Here is an 18,036-nt window from a genome sequence, read left to right as displayed (position 1 = left end):
TTCAAACACGATCTGCATACGATTACGATGGATAATATAGGCTGCACATCTGTTCATACGATACGATTTAAGAGCCGCGGAGAAGGGAAAGGGGGGACATGATAGAAACGTTCAACTATATCATGGGTTTTAACAAGGTGCAGGAAGTAGACATTCTTCAAAAGAAGAAAAGTACTAAAACACGAGGCCATGCATTGAAACTGGAGAGAGGTAGATTGAAAGGAAATTTGAGGAAATTTTCACAGAAAGAGTATTAGGTAATTGGAATAGCCTCCCAACAGAGGTGGTAGAGGCTTAAGGTGCCCATCCACTAGAAGATTAAATTGAGCGATTGAACGATAACTAAAAACAAAAATGTCTAAAATGACCAGCGATGCACACTCCCGCTTGTCTTTTAGACCTCTATCATCGAGAGCATGTTTGCAGATGATAGATGAGCCTGCACTGAACGACTGCTCATTCAGTGTAGGCACATCACAGACTGACAAACGACTGAACCATTACAATGTTGTAATCGTGCAGTCTTTTGCCTGTCTTCTAGTGGATGGGCAGCATAAGACAGTAGAACAATTTAACCATGCTTGGGATAAGCATAAGGATATCCTTACAAAGAACTGAGGATCACATAGGGTTGAGGTCACCAAAAGGTAAAAAAGGTCAGACTAGATGGGCCAAGTGGTTGTTATCTGCCGTCAAATTCTATGTTTCTATGAGACTGTTGGTTACGATACAAGGATTTTCTTTAGTGTACACCGCCAACCATCCTGTGGAATCTCATTATGCAAATGAGTCCACTGTTAATTGATTGTCTAAAGATCAGAGGTGACACATTAATTTCTGCAGTATATTTCTAAAGTCTGGTAAATGTCACACATTAAATTGTTCTGAAAGGGTTATTAATGACCTTGCTGATGTAGGCCATCCCTCTGCATATAGGTTAAGGTATGTATCGCTGCACCACTTATTGCCACATTAATATTTATGTAAAATAATGCATTCCATCGTAGCTGCACTGAAAGACACTTCACCATTCATTACTGCAGATTAATGACTCACAGTTTCTGTATGTTTTCTGAGTTCTGATTACATTTGGATACCCTACACCTGTCTACATAGAAAAAATAATACACAAATTTGCAACACTTTCAGGACCCTTAACTCTAGTCTCCAATCCCTACAAATGGACTGAACTGCAAACACCGTAATGCCTATTTCAGTTGGTATCACTTAGTATAAGAGATCATTGATATTGTGAACTACTGCTAGTGTTCATTCTAGCACCCTGCACCTTTCACAACCTGTCCTCTTTCCTGCCTGGGGTGTCACTCTCTGCTCTGGTGCTTTTAGCATCCTCAGCTAATGTAACAAACTGCTGAAGGTACTAGAGCAGAGAGTGACACCCCAGGCAGGAAAGAGGAACTGCACGGGTTGTGACAGGTGCAGGGTGCTAGAGTGAACACTATAAACTGCTGTTGGTACTATTTTAACATGGAACAACCAATAACGTATAAAAAATTCACACTGCAATTTTTATTTTAATGGTAGAAAATGAGGAATATTTGGGTTATACACAGGCCCTATCCAGACGCGAGATTTTACTCATAGTGTTCCAATTTCAGCACGCCATGTCCGATCTAGAAGGGGACTATTGCAGTATAGAGACCATGTGGTTTCTGTGCCATATTTTTATCCTTGTAGCTGTACCCATTGTCTAAAGATTTCTTGTGTGAAAGGCTGTAGAATACAGTAAATAATGGCACTCATAGTAAAGTATATACAATATATATATATATATATATATATATATGGTCACATCATATTTTGACTACAATGTGCTGCATTATCTTAAGCTGGGTACACACTATACAATGTATAGTACGATATATCGTTCTGATGCAGATCAGGACAATGTACCGTACACATCGTTATGGCATGCATGCCCGGCAGTCGTTCGACACATCTTCCCACCTGCTGTTCTGCAAATATATTTCACCAGTTTTCTATAAGGAAAGTTTTACGAATGTATTTATCCCCTGGCATGTTGTGATGACTTAATTGTATATGCATACTAAAATAGATGCAAGTGTTTCACTAGGAGTCCTGAAATAAGTTCTGGTTTGATCATTGCTGTTATTTGTTGCTTTAAGGTTTATGTGGCATGCCAGTCAATGCTGATTGTCATTGTGGGGGCTGTGCCAGAATACCATATTGACAAGGAAGAAGGTCATGTCGACAAAGACTTTATTAAACATGTTCGATTTTCTGACAACTTCACTTCAATAGTATCGGAGGCAAGTATATTTTATGCATTAGATTGTATTAACATGAAAAAAGCAGACAGTACCATGTCAGTTATTCTGTATATTGACTAAAAATGTTACTATATGTTATTATAATATAATCTGTGGTTTATAACTTAATAGTTACATTATAATCATGTTGTAGTGTACAGCTCAAGTGTCCCTTTCCAGTAGCTATATAGTCCATTGTTAGCGATTGCATAGCTCTCAGCAATTTCTGATTTCGGAGTGACAGTCCTGACTTGAGGGCACATGTTACATGCAGCTGATTCAGTTGCTCCAGTGTGTGCGGCAATTCAGTGATGTTTTAGGAGCAAGGAGGGTGGGTACTCCTGCCTAGTCCTACAGAATTACTGAGCACTTCGACTAGGGGTGTGGCCACACCTACAATGAAGCAGACACACCCCTAACGTGGGCTTGACTCCCGCGTCCCAATCTGAATTAGCAAATGTTGGGAGCTATGCAACTATACTATATTTGTGTTCTGTTTTTATCTTCTGTTATATGAGGTTCCATGAAAACATAAGCTGGAGTTTATGGTTTTAAACGTAAATGACCTTTGTATACTTAATTTTTTATATCCAAAATGTATAAAAAAATATTTTTTAAATCTACAGTGGCACTTAATAAAGCATGAAGCGTATAAGGTCAGTCTGGCATCTTCACTATTGTTTGCGGGTCTCCTTATTGGAAACATTATATTTGGACCTCTGTCTGATAAACTAGGAAGGAGACCAGTATATTTAACAGGTAGGTGGATATGTTTAACCTGTGTTCTGCTATTGGAACATGCAGCAATAGTATTTGGTTTATTCGTTTTGGTAAATGCATGCTTACTGTCCATATACTGCTAGATAATATTGTAGCAGTGTTGGATATATATATAGCGCACACATATGCCTCAGCCAGGGCCGGCGCTAGGCTTTGCAGCGCCCAGCGCCGTCCTGTGTTATCGCCCCTTCCCTCATCAACTCCCGCCCCCTAAAGTTACATAAACACAATAGCGCCGGGCGGGAGCGTGGGCGTTTCTAGTGCCTGTCGGATACAATGGTGCTCCGGGTGACGGCCCGGCTTGCCCGTGCCTAGAGCCTCTACTGTCCACAGCGCTTTACAGGGAATATTTCGGTCACTAACATCAGTCCCTGGGGGAGATGTAAGGAGCTCAGAAGCGGTATCAGAGCACGTTATGTGCGCTGATACCGCTTTTACCCGATGTATGATCGGGAGTTTGGCGGTAAATAACATGGGCGCTGTGCACCTCTGTCATTATCGGCGCTGCTATCTTCTACAAGATAGCAGCGCCGATATCCTGGGCAATGTATGAACGGTCAGATCTCCTGACCGTTCAGCCCGCTGTAGCTGTCGCTATCGACAGCTACAGCCTGGCGCAGCCCTATCCCCACAGCAGGGACAGCGTTGTCCCTGCTGCGGCGGCTGCCGGACCCAGGCTGCACGCGGGGATCTCGCGACATTTGCGAGATCCCGCGCATGCTCACCGGAGCCGGCCAGGACTGAGACACAGCGCATCAGCACTAGGCACTGTGGTCTCTAGAGGGGAGCGCCGGAGGCGGGAGTTATCGCTCAGCCGCTCTGGCCGATGAGATGTTCATACATCTCATCGGTAGTGCTTCCTGCTTCGCCTCAGTAACCCCCCAACTGCACTACCAGCACCCAGACACCCCCCTACTGCACTACCATCACCCAGACACCCCCCTCCTGCACTACCATCACCCAGACACCCCCCTCCTGCACTACGAGCACCCAGGCACCCCCTCCTACAGTACCAGCATCCAGGAACCCCCTACTGCATTACCAGCACCCAGACACCTCCCTCCTACACTACCAGCACCCAGGCACCCCCTCCTACACTACCAGCATCCAGGAACCCCCCTACTGCACTCATCACCCCAACAGCACTCAGATATTCCCCCAAACAATACCATCACCCAGACACTCTTCTCATACACTACCATCACCCAGACACCCCTCTACTATACTACCATCACCCAGGCACCCCTCACTGCACTACCATCACCCAGGCACCCCCCTACTGCACTGCCATCACCCAGGCACCCCCCACTGCACTACCATCACCCAGGCACCCTCCTACTGCACTAACATCACCCAGGCACCCTCCTACTGCACTACCATCACCCAGGCACCCCCTACTGCACTACCATCACCCAGACACTCCCCTCCTACACTACCAGCACCCAGGCACCCCCTCCTACAGTACCAGCATCCAGTACCCCCCCAACTGCACTACCAGCACCCAGACACCCCCCTACTGCACTACCATCACCCAGACACCCCCCTACTGCACTACCATCACCCAGACACCCCCCTCCTGCACTACCATCACCCAGACACCCCCCTCCTGCACTACGAGCACCCAGGCACCCCCTCCTACAGTACCAGCATCCAGGAACCCCCTACTGCACTACCAGCACCCAGACACCCCCCTCCTACACTACCAGCACCCAGGCACCCCCTCCTACACTACCAGCATCCAGGAACCCCCTACTGCACTACAATCACCCAGACACCCCCCTCCTGCACTACCAGCACCCAGGCACCCCCTCCTACACTACCAGCATCCAGGAACCCCCCTACTGCACTACCAGCACCCAGACAGCCCCCTACCTTCCGGCTGCAGTGTTCTGCTCATTCTCGCTACATGGTGCTCACAGCGCCCACTGACCAGAGCAGAGGAAGCAGGTCCTGGGCCCCAGCTGCCTTGTGTGTGGGCAGAGAAAGGAGCTGATAAAGGAGGTAGGAACATGCGTGCCCGGTCAGTTTGAAAAGGGGGCAGAGCAAAGTTGTGGGAGGGGCGGGGCCTAATCGCAAGCCGCGGCACCGTTAAAAGATGTTAAAAAATAGTTTATTATGAGGATGTGGCCGCGGGCAGTGTGTGGGGGCTCCGGGACGACCGCCCCTGTCGCCCTGCCCTTAGTCCAGCCCTGCCACCAATACACACCATGTATTTTAGCACACCAAGCCTTCACTCAAACTTGGTGTACCTAGCTGGATAAACAACAGGCTTGGAACATGGCAACTTGCTGCAGAGGCGTGAAAAGATAGCATGATGGGCATATTTAATTCAATCTAAAAGCTACATGGCTCATTTAAAGGTGTACACTCATGTGACTTTGGCGTGTATAGGAAAAAGTGCACAAGGTACTGTAAACATTTGTGATCACGTGTTCATTTGTAGACCTCTTGAGATGTAAACGTTCTACAAAGAATGCTATTTACCTCAGCCATACCAGTGTTCATAGCAATCGCTGTGTGTTAATACTTGATGCAGAAGTGGCATTAACCTAATTGTACACAACCAAATAATGTAAAAAAACACATTTTAATACATTATCATCTGATGTACAAATAGAGTAATTCGGCCAGATACAGAGGAGAGAACAATGTAGCTATTATTAATAAAAGTGAATATCAAGTGTATGTGTGTGTATATATGTGTGTGTGTGTGGATATATATATATATATATATATATATTATAATATATATATATGGGCACAGTTGTGCCTTTATATTAAGGCTGCGTGTAAAAAACGTCAATTCTCCCATAGAGAATTCTGGAGGGGGGGCAGGGTGTTTAAGGAGCTACACCTCAAAAGCTATTGGAGGAGGTACCGAGCTGAAATTTGGCATGGGCGGGTAGAATTTTCGCTCGGTGTTGCATGCCAAATTTCAGGGCATAAACATAAAAAATGAGGATTTGGGAGTAATCTAAAATTCCAACTGTCACATTTTTCTGACATTCTCAGTTAGGACCACTTTTCTGCTGTAGTCTATGGGGGTTTTTTGGGAAGGCATAACTCAGGGTAGGGGACAAATTTAGACTTGGGGTTTGTTTCATTAGGTAGCTATTGTGCCAGGTTACGTGCTTTTTGGGTTCAGGTACATTAGAAAGTTACAGTTTTTAAACGATTACCTCAAGAATGCGCCATTGAATAGATAGTACTTTTCAACTTGTTGCGCAGCCGCAGTAGGAGCCTCCAGCTGGTGTAATAACTGTGGCTTCACTGGGGTGCACAAAGATGGCCGTCGTTTGCGGGCTTTATCAGTGGTGGGCTCGGGGAAAGGAAGCTGGCGTTAGCTGCAGCAGGACCCGGAGGCAAGGCGCAGGGGGGGGAGGGGGGGGGATTTAGCGGGCGTTAGCTGCGGCCGGGATGGTAGCGGGCCTTAGCGGTGGCGGTGCGGCTGGCATTGCATTCGGACGTGGGGCAGGCATTTGGTCCCGGGGGAGGTAGCAGCACAGAGATGCAGGCTCCGATCTGGAAGATCCGTGATACCTGCTTCTGTGTTAAAAAAAATAAATAAATGGCGTGGCCCCGCCCCCCAAAAAAACAACCAGCATCAGGCTTTGGAGACCCAGTACTGGTTGTGCTTAATACAGGGGACAGACGACTTAGGGGTTCCCAGTATTAAGCACAACCAGCATCAGGCTTTTCAGAACCAGTCCTGGTTGCCAAAATACGGGGGACAAATGACATGGGGTTCTCCGTATTCAGCGCAGCCAGAACTGGGCTCTGAGCTGGTTCTGGAAACACAGAGGGAAAAAATGCTTAAGGTCCCTCCTGTATATAACAGAACCAGCACCGGACTCTTTCTAGCGTGGGGGGGGGGTGATGCCACAGCCAGGGGAGCCCTGTCTCTGGGCCCCCCAGCCGAAGCATCACCCCTGACTGCTAGTCAGCCCATGCCGGGGATCCCTGGGGAGCTGGGGACCCCCCAATAAAGGGGTCCCCCTCTCCAGGGCACCCCAGGCCCAGGCTGATAGCCTGGGGCTGTCCCCAGCACCCCTGGGCGGTGGGTGCCGGGTTGATTGTGCTGATCCTCGATGAGACTTATATATATTAGGCTTAATCCATGGCACTCAACATCTGCTGTTCCTTTGGTACTGTATACCGGTATGACCATTTATGCTTCTTCAATGAGTATGGGTCTTGGCTTAAAGAGACAGAAGCACACCCAGACATATCAGTTAATGAGCACCTTTGAATTAATTAGCTGACTAAGTTTGACTTACATTTGGAAAAGCAGGGTGCCCTAGTTAGTGTGACCTCAAAAAATTTATATAAATAGGCTTATTCCACGGCACTCAACCATCTGCGGTGCCTTTGGTATATGACCACACCATTTACATGAAAAGAAAATCATACAAACTTGGCACTTACATTTCAAGCTGTAACTCCTTTAAATTCAGGGAATGTTAGTTCCACATCACGGTCTTACCATCTGGCCAGTCCTTACACTGACTCTCAAAATTATGAGCATTGCTCTGCCACATTTGGCTCCTGCTATCACACAGATTTTTAATAAAATTATGCTTCTTCCATGAGTATGGGTCCTGGCTCAAAGAGAGAGAACCACACCCAGACATATCCGCTAATGAGCACCTGGTCAGCCGGACAAATTATTGCAATATTTTGGAACTAACATTCCCTGAATATAAATTACAGTTTGAAATCTGAATGCCGAGTTTGTGTGAGGTATGTGTGTGTGTGTGTGTGTGTGTGTGTATATATATATATATATATATATATACACAGTGTGTGTGTATGATATATATATAACACATTATTATGCTTTTATTTATAAGTTACCACAAGTGTTCCACAATGCCGTACAAGGGGTTATAATTGACAACAACAATCCAAAGTACAGACTAATTAAGACAGTATATGAATTCACATAGGAATTCACATAGTTACATAATTAAAGTGTGCAGTTAGCATCATTTTGTAGAGAAGATAAAGGGTAGAGGGGCCTGTTCATACGTGCTCAGTCATCCATTTAGAAATTATGTAAGAATTGTCTTTCCTGCAGCAGTCTGTATGTAAATGACAATTAAGTAATGTAAATAGACGTCCACTAATTTACTTAATGAAATAATTGATTTAATGTAACCTGATGATGATGTTGTCAGATTCAGAGTTTGTATAATACCCAGAACTGGGCCACAGGGCAGAACTGATTAGAACTAGAGTGAATGAAACTAGGAGTTTGAATGATGCTTCTCCTCATTCAGTATAGGGATATAGGAGAACAGAGTAAATCTAGGTCTGCCTAAGTATGCTACCTGGCATTGGTAGCTATACCTTTAACAGCCTAGTACAATGAGTGCAAAAGCGTACTGCATGGGTTAGTCTGTATCGCACCAATATGCATGTCTGCAGATTACAGCTGAATGAACTTGAACACAGGTGGTATAAGATACTGTAGATTGCATGCATGCAGGAGGCTAGGTATAGCAGACTGTAATGATGAATGGATCCTTGCTGCTGGAGGCAGACAGCACACTGGTGTAAGGTATCTGTAGGGGCGCCGAAAGGGGGGGGGGGGAGCAAGTACTAATTGCCCGGGCTTGTTGAAGGAGCCCGGCGGGGGCCCGGGTCCGACGCTGCCCCCCAGCTCCCTCTTACCTGTCAGCAGCCCAGCACACGCTGTTGTGTGCTAGGCTGCAGTGGGAGATTAGGGAGTCTGCTGCTGCCGCTGAGTAGCAGCAGTCTCCTGTCCTCTGCCTGTGGGGGGGGGAGCGATCACACTGATCGCCCCCCTCCCCCTGGATTTACGCCGGGCTGAGGGGCTCACAGCACTTGTCTCCCTAAAGAAGCAGCGCTGCAAATAGGTTTTTCCTTTTTTTTTTTTTTTCTAAGGAGACGTGGCCACGTCTCCCGCTATTAGGCCACAGATGACAACAGATGAGCAGATGGTAATTCCTAGTTGCAGAATGGTGAGCGCATCTTAAAGGCTAAATCCAATGGAAGGACAGCACTCAGGTGAAATAATGGAGAGAACAGTACAGATGCTGGAGCTCAGGAAGTGAGAACCACACTTCAGTCACTGGAGACCAATGGCAATGGATAGGTGGCAGAGAGCAGTTTAAGGAGCTCTAGCACAGGATTGGATCTGATACTTTTATGGGTGAACACAGTTTATGGAATCTCCGGAATTGTCTGATGGCTCAACCAAGTCTGCAATTTGGATAAGTGGTGTCTGGTAACCTCCTCCTTCCAACTCATTTCGAGATCCCAAAGTCTTTTTGTCAAGGCATGGAGGTATGTTACTAGTTTCTGCTTATATAGGACTTAAAATATAGGATATATTTGTCTCCCCACTTCCAGTTCCTGTATGGCCGAGACTAGAAGTGCTTGTGTCATTGGTTTTTAAGTAGAAAAAGTTATTCTAAAATGAATAGGTGTGTTTCCTTTCATATATCCTATGGACATCCTTATTCCAATTGTGGTGGTTCCTGAGTGCATGACGTCTTAGGATTTTGGTGTACCTGGAAGTGACGTTGCCCTAATGATGTCACTGTTGCCATGGTGGTCCGGGGATTGTGTTACTTGCCGGACCGAGAGTGCCTATTTCCTTATGATGGTTTTATGGAGATCTGGGTTGTTATGCCAGTCGGGTTTACTGTTTCTGGAAGTGGAACTGATTACCCGGCCAGGCGTCTCATTGCTATGGAGCCCTAATGGTGTGGATGATGCACTTTAGATAAAGGTTTGTAATATATGAAATCTAAAACATGTGAGTGGTATATATAATTTACATAGATAAATCACAAAAATACCATAAAAACAATTTTTTCATAAAACTTACATTTGTAGTGATATAGCAAGAATAAGACCTAATTATGGAAGGACCGGTAGATAAAATCTGTAGGGATACAATAATGTTAGGGACTAAAGATACCACTTTAGTTCAAAGTCCTGGTTAAATCCCTGTAGTGAAAACTTTTTAACAAAAAAAAAAGTCTATTTAATTTCTGCCCAGGATAGATTCTTTTCAACATTTCTGTCTTTCCAAGTGGATTTAATATGTTGGATTCTAATACGTTTTTATATGATTAATGAAACAGTGGTGTTTTAATTTAAAGTGGTCTGAAAGATGATGAGTTGGTAGTCACTTTTTTTTTTTTTATATGCAGTATATATATTTCTTAAATGTCTGATCCTAGTCGGTAAATATCTTGTGGTTCTCCCTATGTACAGTCAGGTGCATAAATATTGGGACATTGACAGAATTTTCATATTTTGGCCTCTATTCACCACCACAATGGCTTTGAAATGAAACAAACAAGATATGCTTTAACTGCAGACTTTCAGATTTAATTTGAGGGTAATTACATCCAAATCAGGTGAACGGTGTAGGAATTACAACGGTTTCTATATGTGCCTCCCACTTTTTAAGGGGCCAAAAGTAATGGGACTATCAACTCAAAAGCTATTTCATGGACAGGTGTGGGCTATTCCCTCATTATTTCATTATCAGTTATGCAGGTAAAAGGTCTGGAGTTGATTCTAGGTGTGACATTTGCATTTGGAATCAGTTGTTGTCGACTCTCAATATGAGATCCAAAGAGCTGTCACTATCAGTGAAGCAAGCCATCATTAGGCTGAAAAATCAAAACAAACCCATCAGAGAGAGAGCAAAAACATTAGGTGTGGCCAAATCAACTGTTTGGAACATTCTTAAAAAGAAAGAATGCACCGGAGAGCTCAGCAACACCAAAAGTCCCGGAAGACCACGGAAAACAACTGTGGTGGTTGACAGAAGAATTATTTCCCTGGTGAAGAAAAACCCCTTCACAACAGTTGGCCAAATCAAGAACACTCTCCAGGAGGTAGGTGTATATGTGTCAAAGTCAACAATCAAGAGAAGACTTCACAAGAGTGAATATAGAGGGTTCACCACAAAATGTAAACCATTGGTGAGCCTCAAAAACAGGAAGACCAGATTAGAGTTTGCCAAACAACATCTAAAAAAGCCATTACAGTTCTGGAACAACATCCTATGGACAGATGAGGCAAAGATCAACTTGTACCAGAGTGATGGGAAGAGAAGAGTATGGAGAAGGAAAGGAACTGCTCATGATCCAAAACATAACACCTCATCAGTGAAGCATGGTGGTGGTAGTGTCATGGCGTGGGCATGTATGGCTGCCAATGGAACTGGTTCCCTTGTATTTATTGATGATGTGACTGCTGACAAAAGCAGCAGAATGAATTCTGAAGTGTTTCAGGCAATATTATATGCTCATATTCAGTCAAATGCTTCACACTTTTTATGGCTAAAAAGTGGAATGTTATGCAATGGCCAAGTCAATCCCCTGACCTGAATCCGATTGAGCATGCATTTCACTTGATGAAGACAAAACTGAAGGGAAAATGCCCAAAGAACAAGCAGGAACTGAAGACATTTGCAGTAGAGGCCTGTCAGAACATCACCAGGGATGAAACCCAGCGTCTGGTGATGTCTATGCGTTCCAGACTTCAGGCTGTAATTGCCTGCAAAGGATTTGCAACACAGTATTAAAAAGTGAAAGTTTGATTTAGGATTGTTTAGTTTGTCCCATTACTTTTGGCCCCTTAAAAAGTGGGAGGCACATACAGAAACCGTCGTAATTCCTACACCGTTCACCTGATTTGGATGTAATTACCCTCAAATTAAATCTGAAAGTCTGCAGTTAAAGCGCATCTTGTTTGTTTCATTTCAAAGCCATTGTGGTGGTGAATAGAGGCCAAAATATGAAAATTCTGTCAATGTCCCAATATTTATGCACCTGACTGTATATTAAACTCCCGTCATATCCAACCAGATGTATCACACTGGTGGTGTGGCATGTGATAAACCTATTCATGTTTTCAGTGAGGTTATTCACTATGACTGTGTACTTGGAAGTGTTTGTTTGGATCTGTCTGTATCCCAAACAGGTTCCACGTCTGTGGAAACCCTTAAGCTGCCCATCCACTAGCAGACCACAAAACGACTGCACGATTACGACATTGTAATTGTGCAGTCGTTTGTCAGTCTGTGTGATGCTTTCACTGAACGAGCAGTCATTCAGTGTAGGCACATCAATTGTCTGCAAACATGCTGAACCTGACGTTATCGTCGGGTTGTCCAGCATGTTTGCCTGATGATGTCTAAACAACCAGCGGGAGTGCGCATCGCTGGTCGTTTTAGAAATTTTTTAAACAATCTGCAAGCTATTATCGAATGATAACGTTATCGTTCAATAGCTCAATTTAATTGCCTAGTGGATGGGCACTTTCAGTTTGTACTTGATTATCTGATGTTTGAGGGAGACTACTTTTTGCCAATTTATCCTTCAGGTTTCTGGTTTACAGTAAATACAGATGTGTTCTTATACATCTTTGCTGCAGTTGTGCTAAAAAGTCCCTCTTGGTGCGCCAGGTCCCGTGAGAGTCTGCTAGCCTTGTTTTTTTTAGCCGAAAATGCATCTAAGTCACAATGCAATGCGACTAGGACACACCAGCAGACTGCTGAATAATTTGATAGGCAACACTTGTATATGAAGTGCTACAATGCAGCTTTTTTTATTCCAAGTTCCGTTGTGGTTCATATACAGACTAAGGTGCACACAGATATACAAGTGTCGCATATCAAATTAATCAGCAGTGTCTGCCGATGGGTCCTATGTGCCAGTGGTTAAAAACGCCTGATGCTAGCAGAGTAGCATGGCTGCATGGCGTATTGATGCTAGATATATGAGGACACATCTGTAACTTGTGTTTCAGTGGAATTACTTCTTTTAAAACCGGATCGTTACGCAGCAAATGCCAATGTTTCTAAATTATTTTTTTCCACTTGTCTGTGTTGTGCATCATACTTAGTTAGACAAGCCCATTCATTTTTATTGACTTGATTTGTAGTTGCATTCTTTTCTGTATTAAGAAGGGTTGATCTGTCTCCGTTGATGGTTTCTTCTATTACGGTTATGAAATGGTCTATCAGATTCTCTCATTTGTGAACAAATAGAGTTTTCACTACAGTTTTTCTCACTCTTAGGAGTTGACTTTTGGGAACGTCTTTTAACCAATTGTGATGTTCTCTGTTAATAGGTATATATGTATTTGTATCAGTAGGTTTATTGTAGGTCATGGTTTGTAAAGAGTTTGTTACATAAAAGGTCAAGTCCAAAAAAGTTAATTTTCTTGGCTTTGGGAAAATATTAGGGAAATGTTTGTTATTGTAGTTTAAATTTGAACAGAACTCCTTTAACTCCTCTTTGTTCCCTTCCCAAATGAAAAGAATGTCATCAATAAAACTGTACTAAATGGTTAAATGGGTGCCCCAAGTTACGGTATTGTATATGTGATGAACCTTCCCAAATGCCATAAAGAGATTAGCATAACTTGAGCAAATTTAGTCCCCATTGCTGTACCAGTTTTCTGCAGGAAATATTGAGCTTCAAAGTAAAAGGCTTCACTAATTATTTTGTTGGTTCTGAATGGTCTGTCTCATTTAAGAACCTAGATATGGCTTTAATTCTGTCATCATGTTAAATACATGTGCTGTACATAGTGTTTTGTTAGTGTCCCATTTAAAATCATGTAATTTGCTAGGGGTATCCCTAGTGTCTCGAAGATAGGAGGGATTGTTTTTTTACAATTGGTTGCACTAGATGATCTATTAGTGCTGAGAGGTTTGAAGTTAAACTGTTTGTTCCTGTGATAAAATTGTCTCCCTGGGGAATCTATGTTAGTGGCCCAGAAGTAGGACCGTAACAAGGGGGTGTGCAAGTAGTGCCACCTCCTTGGGGGCAAAGATGAGAGGGATAAATAACCATTGCCCGATGGTTCCCTTTTCTACCATGTTACACCTCACTACATAGTTAGGGCACGTCCTTAGGCACTGCTATAGTACTGCCCAGGAGTAGTTGTTTTTTGTTATGATTTTCCACAGGACTGGTTGGACAGATCTGCACAGATCTGATTTATTTCACTCACAACTGTGACCAGAGCCCCCCGTTTTATGTTTTCATCTACTTGTATGGGAAACCCTTCTGGACCTGCTTTTTAATTACCTACACCTGTTGAGCATTGTGTCCTTCAAACATAGTAACAGTCTAGACGAAAAAACCACTAGACGAAAGTACAAGTTAAAAACTACCAGCGGTACAATAAAAACTGATGCCACTTCTAAGCATGCTGTTTCTCTGACAAACTGTCTTACTGCTTAATTGTCCTCTATATAACGTAAGCGGAGCTATAACGACTTGCAGTTAAAGTAAAGATACCAAGTGACATTACACTGGTCTGGGTGCGTAAGGAAGAGGATTATAAATGTTTTGGTCTATCCCTCTAAAACTATCAAATTACAAATGATTAAACAGCACATACATGATACATGGAGTGACGTGTAGTTATTGATACATATGACCTATTTTTATGGTTCATGTAATTTGCCTTTAGAAAACTTGTTGCTGTACTAAGTGTTAACCTTTTTCATTATTAAGTGCCTTAACAAAGATCATTTGTTCCTTTCCCAGGTCTATTATTTAATGTCATTTTTGGTTACTTAACAGCTTTGGCTCCAAGCTATGAAGTTTTTGCTCTTTCACGCCTATTTGTTGGTATAATGAATGGCGGTATGGCCCTTGTGTCTTTTGTATTAACACAAGAATATGTTGGAAAATCATACTGGGCGTTGACAGGTAGGTCTCGTCATAATGTTATATACTAATGGCTTTGTTATTTAGTCAGGTAGAATGCTATTCATTATTTGTGAAAAGGAAATAATTTTATTAAATACTCCACGTGAAAATTAAATAATTCCTTTTGTAGACTGGAGAAAATAATATCCATAGCAATTGCTTTACTTCGGGTAATCCTGTAGTCTAATTATAGGCAGAAATACGGTCTGCGCTCCTACAGAAGGGTATATGTTATACCACTATCTGCTGTCCCCTAAAGGGTTGTCCTTAATACCCACAATTAGGAACCATAAGTATATAGAGGGAAGCGCTCTGTGGTAAATGGGATAGAGAATAAAATAGTATGGCAAGCTTCAATAGACTGGCAGGGTATTGGGTATATTTGGGAATATTGTATTAGTCAGATAGAGTTAATATGTCTACTTGGTGTCAGGTGGGCAAAAACTTGGGGCTGAATCTTGTTAATAGTGGTGAATATAAGTCTTAGAGGGAGGGAAGGAGTTTATATCCAGGTCTCCTGGGCAATAACTGTAGGCAGGGGCTTCAGTATATCCTCAGTATGCCAAAGGAATAAAGATGTCAGTGTTGTAGTCCATATTTATGAAACATAATTCTGGAACAGTAGGCAAAAACTTTAGGCTGGATGTTCTAATTAAATGTGTGCTTCTTCCTCATGATCCGTGACGGACCAGCAGCACCAGATTGGGTAAGTGAATTAGACTTACTTATCACTTAAACTGCAATATAGTGTCACATCACACTGATACTGCGTTCCTGTCCTCTGAGGTATTGAGAGCGGTGAGGAGAAGGTTTGCATCAGGATCATGAGGAAGAGACACACATTTAATTAGAACATCCAGCCTAAAGTTTTTGCCTACTGTTCCAGAATTATGTTTCATAAATATGGATTACAACACTGACATCTATATTCCTTTGGCATACTGAGGATATACTGAAGCCCCTGCCTACAATGGGGAGACCTGGATATAAACTCCTTCCCTCCCTCTAAGACTTATATTCACCACTATTAACAAGATTCAGCCCCAAGTTTTTGCCCACCTGACACCAAGTAGACATATTAACTCTATCTGACTAATACAATATTCCCAAATATACCCAATAGCCTGTCAGTCTACTGAAGCTTGCCATACTATTTTGTTCTCTATCCCATTTACCACAGAGCGCTTCCCTCTATATATTTATGAATCCTCTAGCCTAATAGATTAATAATTGAGATGGAATGAGGTATATTTTAAGGCACACTAGGAAAAAAGGGTTGTCTGGATTTGGGCAACCTCTTTCCTTATTTTCTGCTCCCTAACGTAACAAATAAGTGAGGGTCCATCCTTTGAGACACCACTATTATCTGAAGCCAGGAGCTGTAGCAGACAATATATGATCCCATGCTGATTCTATTGGCCGACAGATTGTTTAAGTAAATGTGACAGCAGATTACACCCTAGCCCCGCCCAATCCACTAAACTGCTGCATACACTCCCTCATTCTGTCATGATAACTTGAATCTACGTGATCCAGTCACATTGTGGTGTTGACATGGTAACGGTCAACAATGTCAACATGTTGACTGGCACCATGTTGACACCCTTAGAATGTCAACATGTTCACAATGTTAACATCTGTAAATATCATCATGTGAAATATCATCATCATCAGAATGCCAATGGTTAGGTGCTGCCGGGGGCGGAGTTGTGTTAGGCTGCAGCATATGGTTAGTGTTAGGCGCTTGGAAGTAGGGTTAGAGGTAAGAGTTAAGGTTAAATACTCACTTAAACCGCCGCTCCAACACAGGTCTGCTCTAGAAGCAACAGTTACATGACCATTGGAACTTGGAGTTTTTTATGCGGGATAAACTTCTCGCACATTTGGATGATGCGAGTTTGTCCTGAAACTCGCAAATTTAATAGGGTGCGAGTTGCATGCAAGTAAACTGCGGGTAAACTCGCACCTTGTAATGTGACTTTCATTACAAGGTGCGAGTTACTTAGAAGCCTTCACAGATCAGTGATATCTGTGAAGGCTTCTGTGTGATAAAAAATCCTGAAAGTGTGAAAAAAATTAAAAATGACGTGGGGTCCCCCCCCCCTCAAAGCACAACCAAAACCAGCCCGTTTTTTTGGACTATTTCTTTGACCTGAGGACTACAAGTAACAGTGGGCCCATAATGCCTGGACTTGCTGGTTCTACAAGTACCAACAAGAGTGGAAGCCTTGCTGGGACTTGTAGTCCCCCTGTTAAAGACAATAGTCAAACTATTTATCAAAGCATGTATTAACCCTACATCCACCGCCACCAGGGGTGTGGGGATTAGCCCCGGGCTATCAACCTAGGAAACACTGAAGAGGGAGACCCCCAGATTGGGGTGGGGGTCCCGTCTCCCCAGGGATCCATGGCCTCAGCTGACTAACGAGGGGTGATGAATGCTTTAGCTGGGGGACCCTGGGAAAAGGTCCTACGACTACGGCACTACACCACCCAGGAAGAGTCCGGTGCTGGTTGTGGATAATATGGGGGACCCCTACTTATTTTGGCCCCCATATTTCCACAACCAGGACTGGCTCACTGAGACTGGTGCTGGTGCATGAAAATACAGTGGACCCCTACATCCTTTTTGCCCTGTATTTTCACAACCAGGCCCGGCTCAGGTAAACCCAGTGCTGGTTGTGCTTTAAGATGGGACCTCACTTCATTTTTATTTTTACACTTCTATAGGTTTTTAGTTTTACACACAGAAGCATGCACGGATCTCATTGATCTGTGCATGTGTCTGTGTATTTCACACCTGCTCAGGCTATACTCGAGTTGTATCCTCACAATGACAAAGCATCTGCATGTGAGTTTTGCCATTTTGAGTTGCGGGAATGCGAGGAACATGCGAGTTTGCATGTTCTTGCATCCTATTGCATAAGGCGAATACTTTTGCAAAACTCAAACGCTATTACATTTGGCCTCAGGTATGTGACGGCTGGGCCACCAGGGACATTAGGCCCACATTCTATCACGTCAACATGTCATCCATGTACACATGATGAATGTCGTCATGGTCTCTTGACATGCTGCATGCCAACATTTTGACCATGTTGCCCTGTTGCATATCAACATATGATACCTTTTGACGTAACATAGAGCATCCGAATCTACACAGAAAATAACTACCAATTAAACTCTGTAGAGGGCCATAGCACTTCAGTAGACCTTTGCTGACGATCTATGGATATATTGCAGTATTC

At 43.4% G+C, this 18,036-nt stretch overlaps 1 protein-coding gene across 2 annotated transcripts in view; it reads left to right on the top strand.

Annotated features, from left to right (window-relative positions):
- LOC148542039 (solute carrier family 22 member 15-like) overlaps positions 1–18,036 on the top strand; it is a 208,606-nt gene that overhangs the window by 25,555 nt on the left and 165,015 nt on the right. Inside the window, exons 2-4 of one of the 2 annotated variants that reach the window (XM_088473973.1) lie at positions 2,148–2,291; positions 2,918–3,050; positions 14,660–14,788. In XM_088473973.1, coding sequence (XP_088330099.1) covers positions 2,148–2,291; positions 2,918–3,050; positions 14,660–14,788 — 406 coding nt within the window. Of the gene's footprint in view, positions 1–2,147; positions 2,292–2,917; positions 3,051–14,623; positions 14,789–18,036 lie in introns of both variants that reach the window. The other variant, XM_088473963.1, reaches the window with a different exon arrangement.

The sequence above is a fragment of the Taudactylus pleione genome, unplaced genomic scaffold (genome assembly GCF_031769625.1).
Source record: "Taudactylus pleione unplaced genomic scaffold, aTauple2 ptg000016l, whole genome shotgun sequence".
Classification (NCBI taxonomy): Eukaryota; Metazoa; Chordata; class Amphibia; order Anura; family Myobatrachidae; genus Taudactylus; species Taudactylus pleione.
The sequence above is the reverse complement of the archived record's forward strand: the minus strand, read 5'-3'. Positions and strand labels throughout refer to the sequence as shown.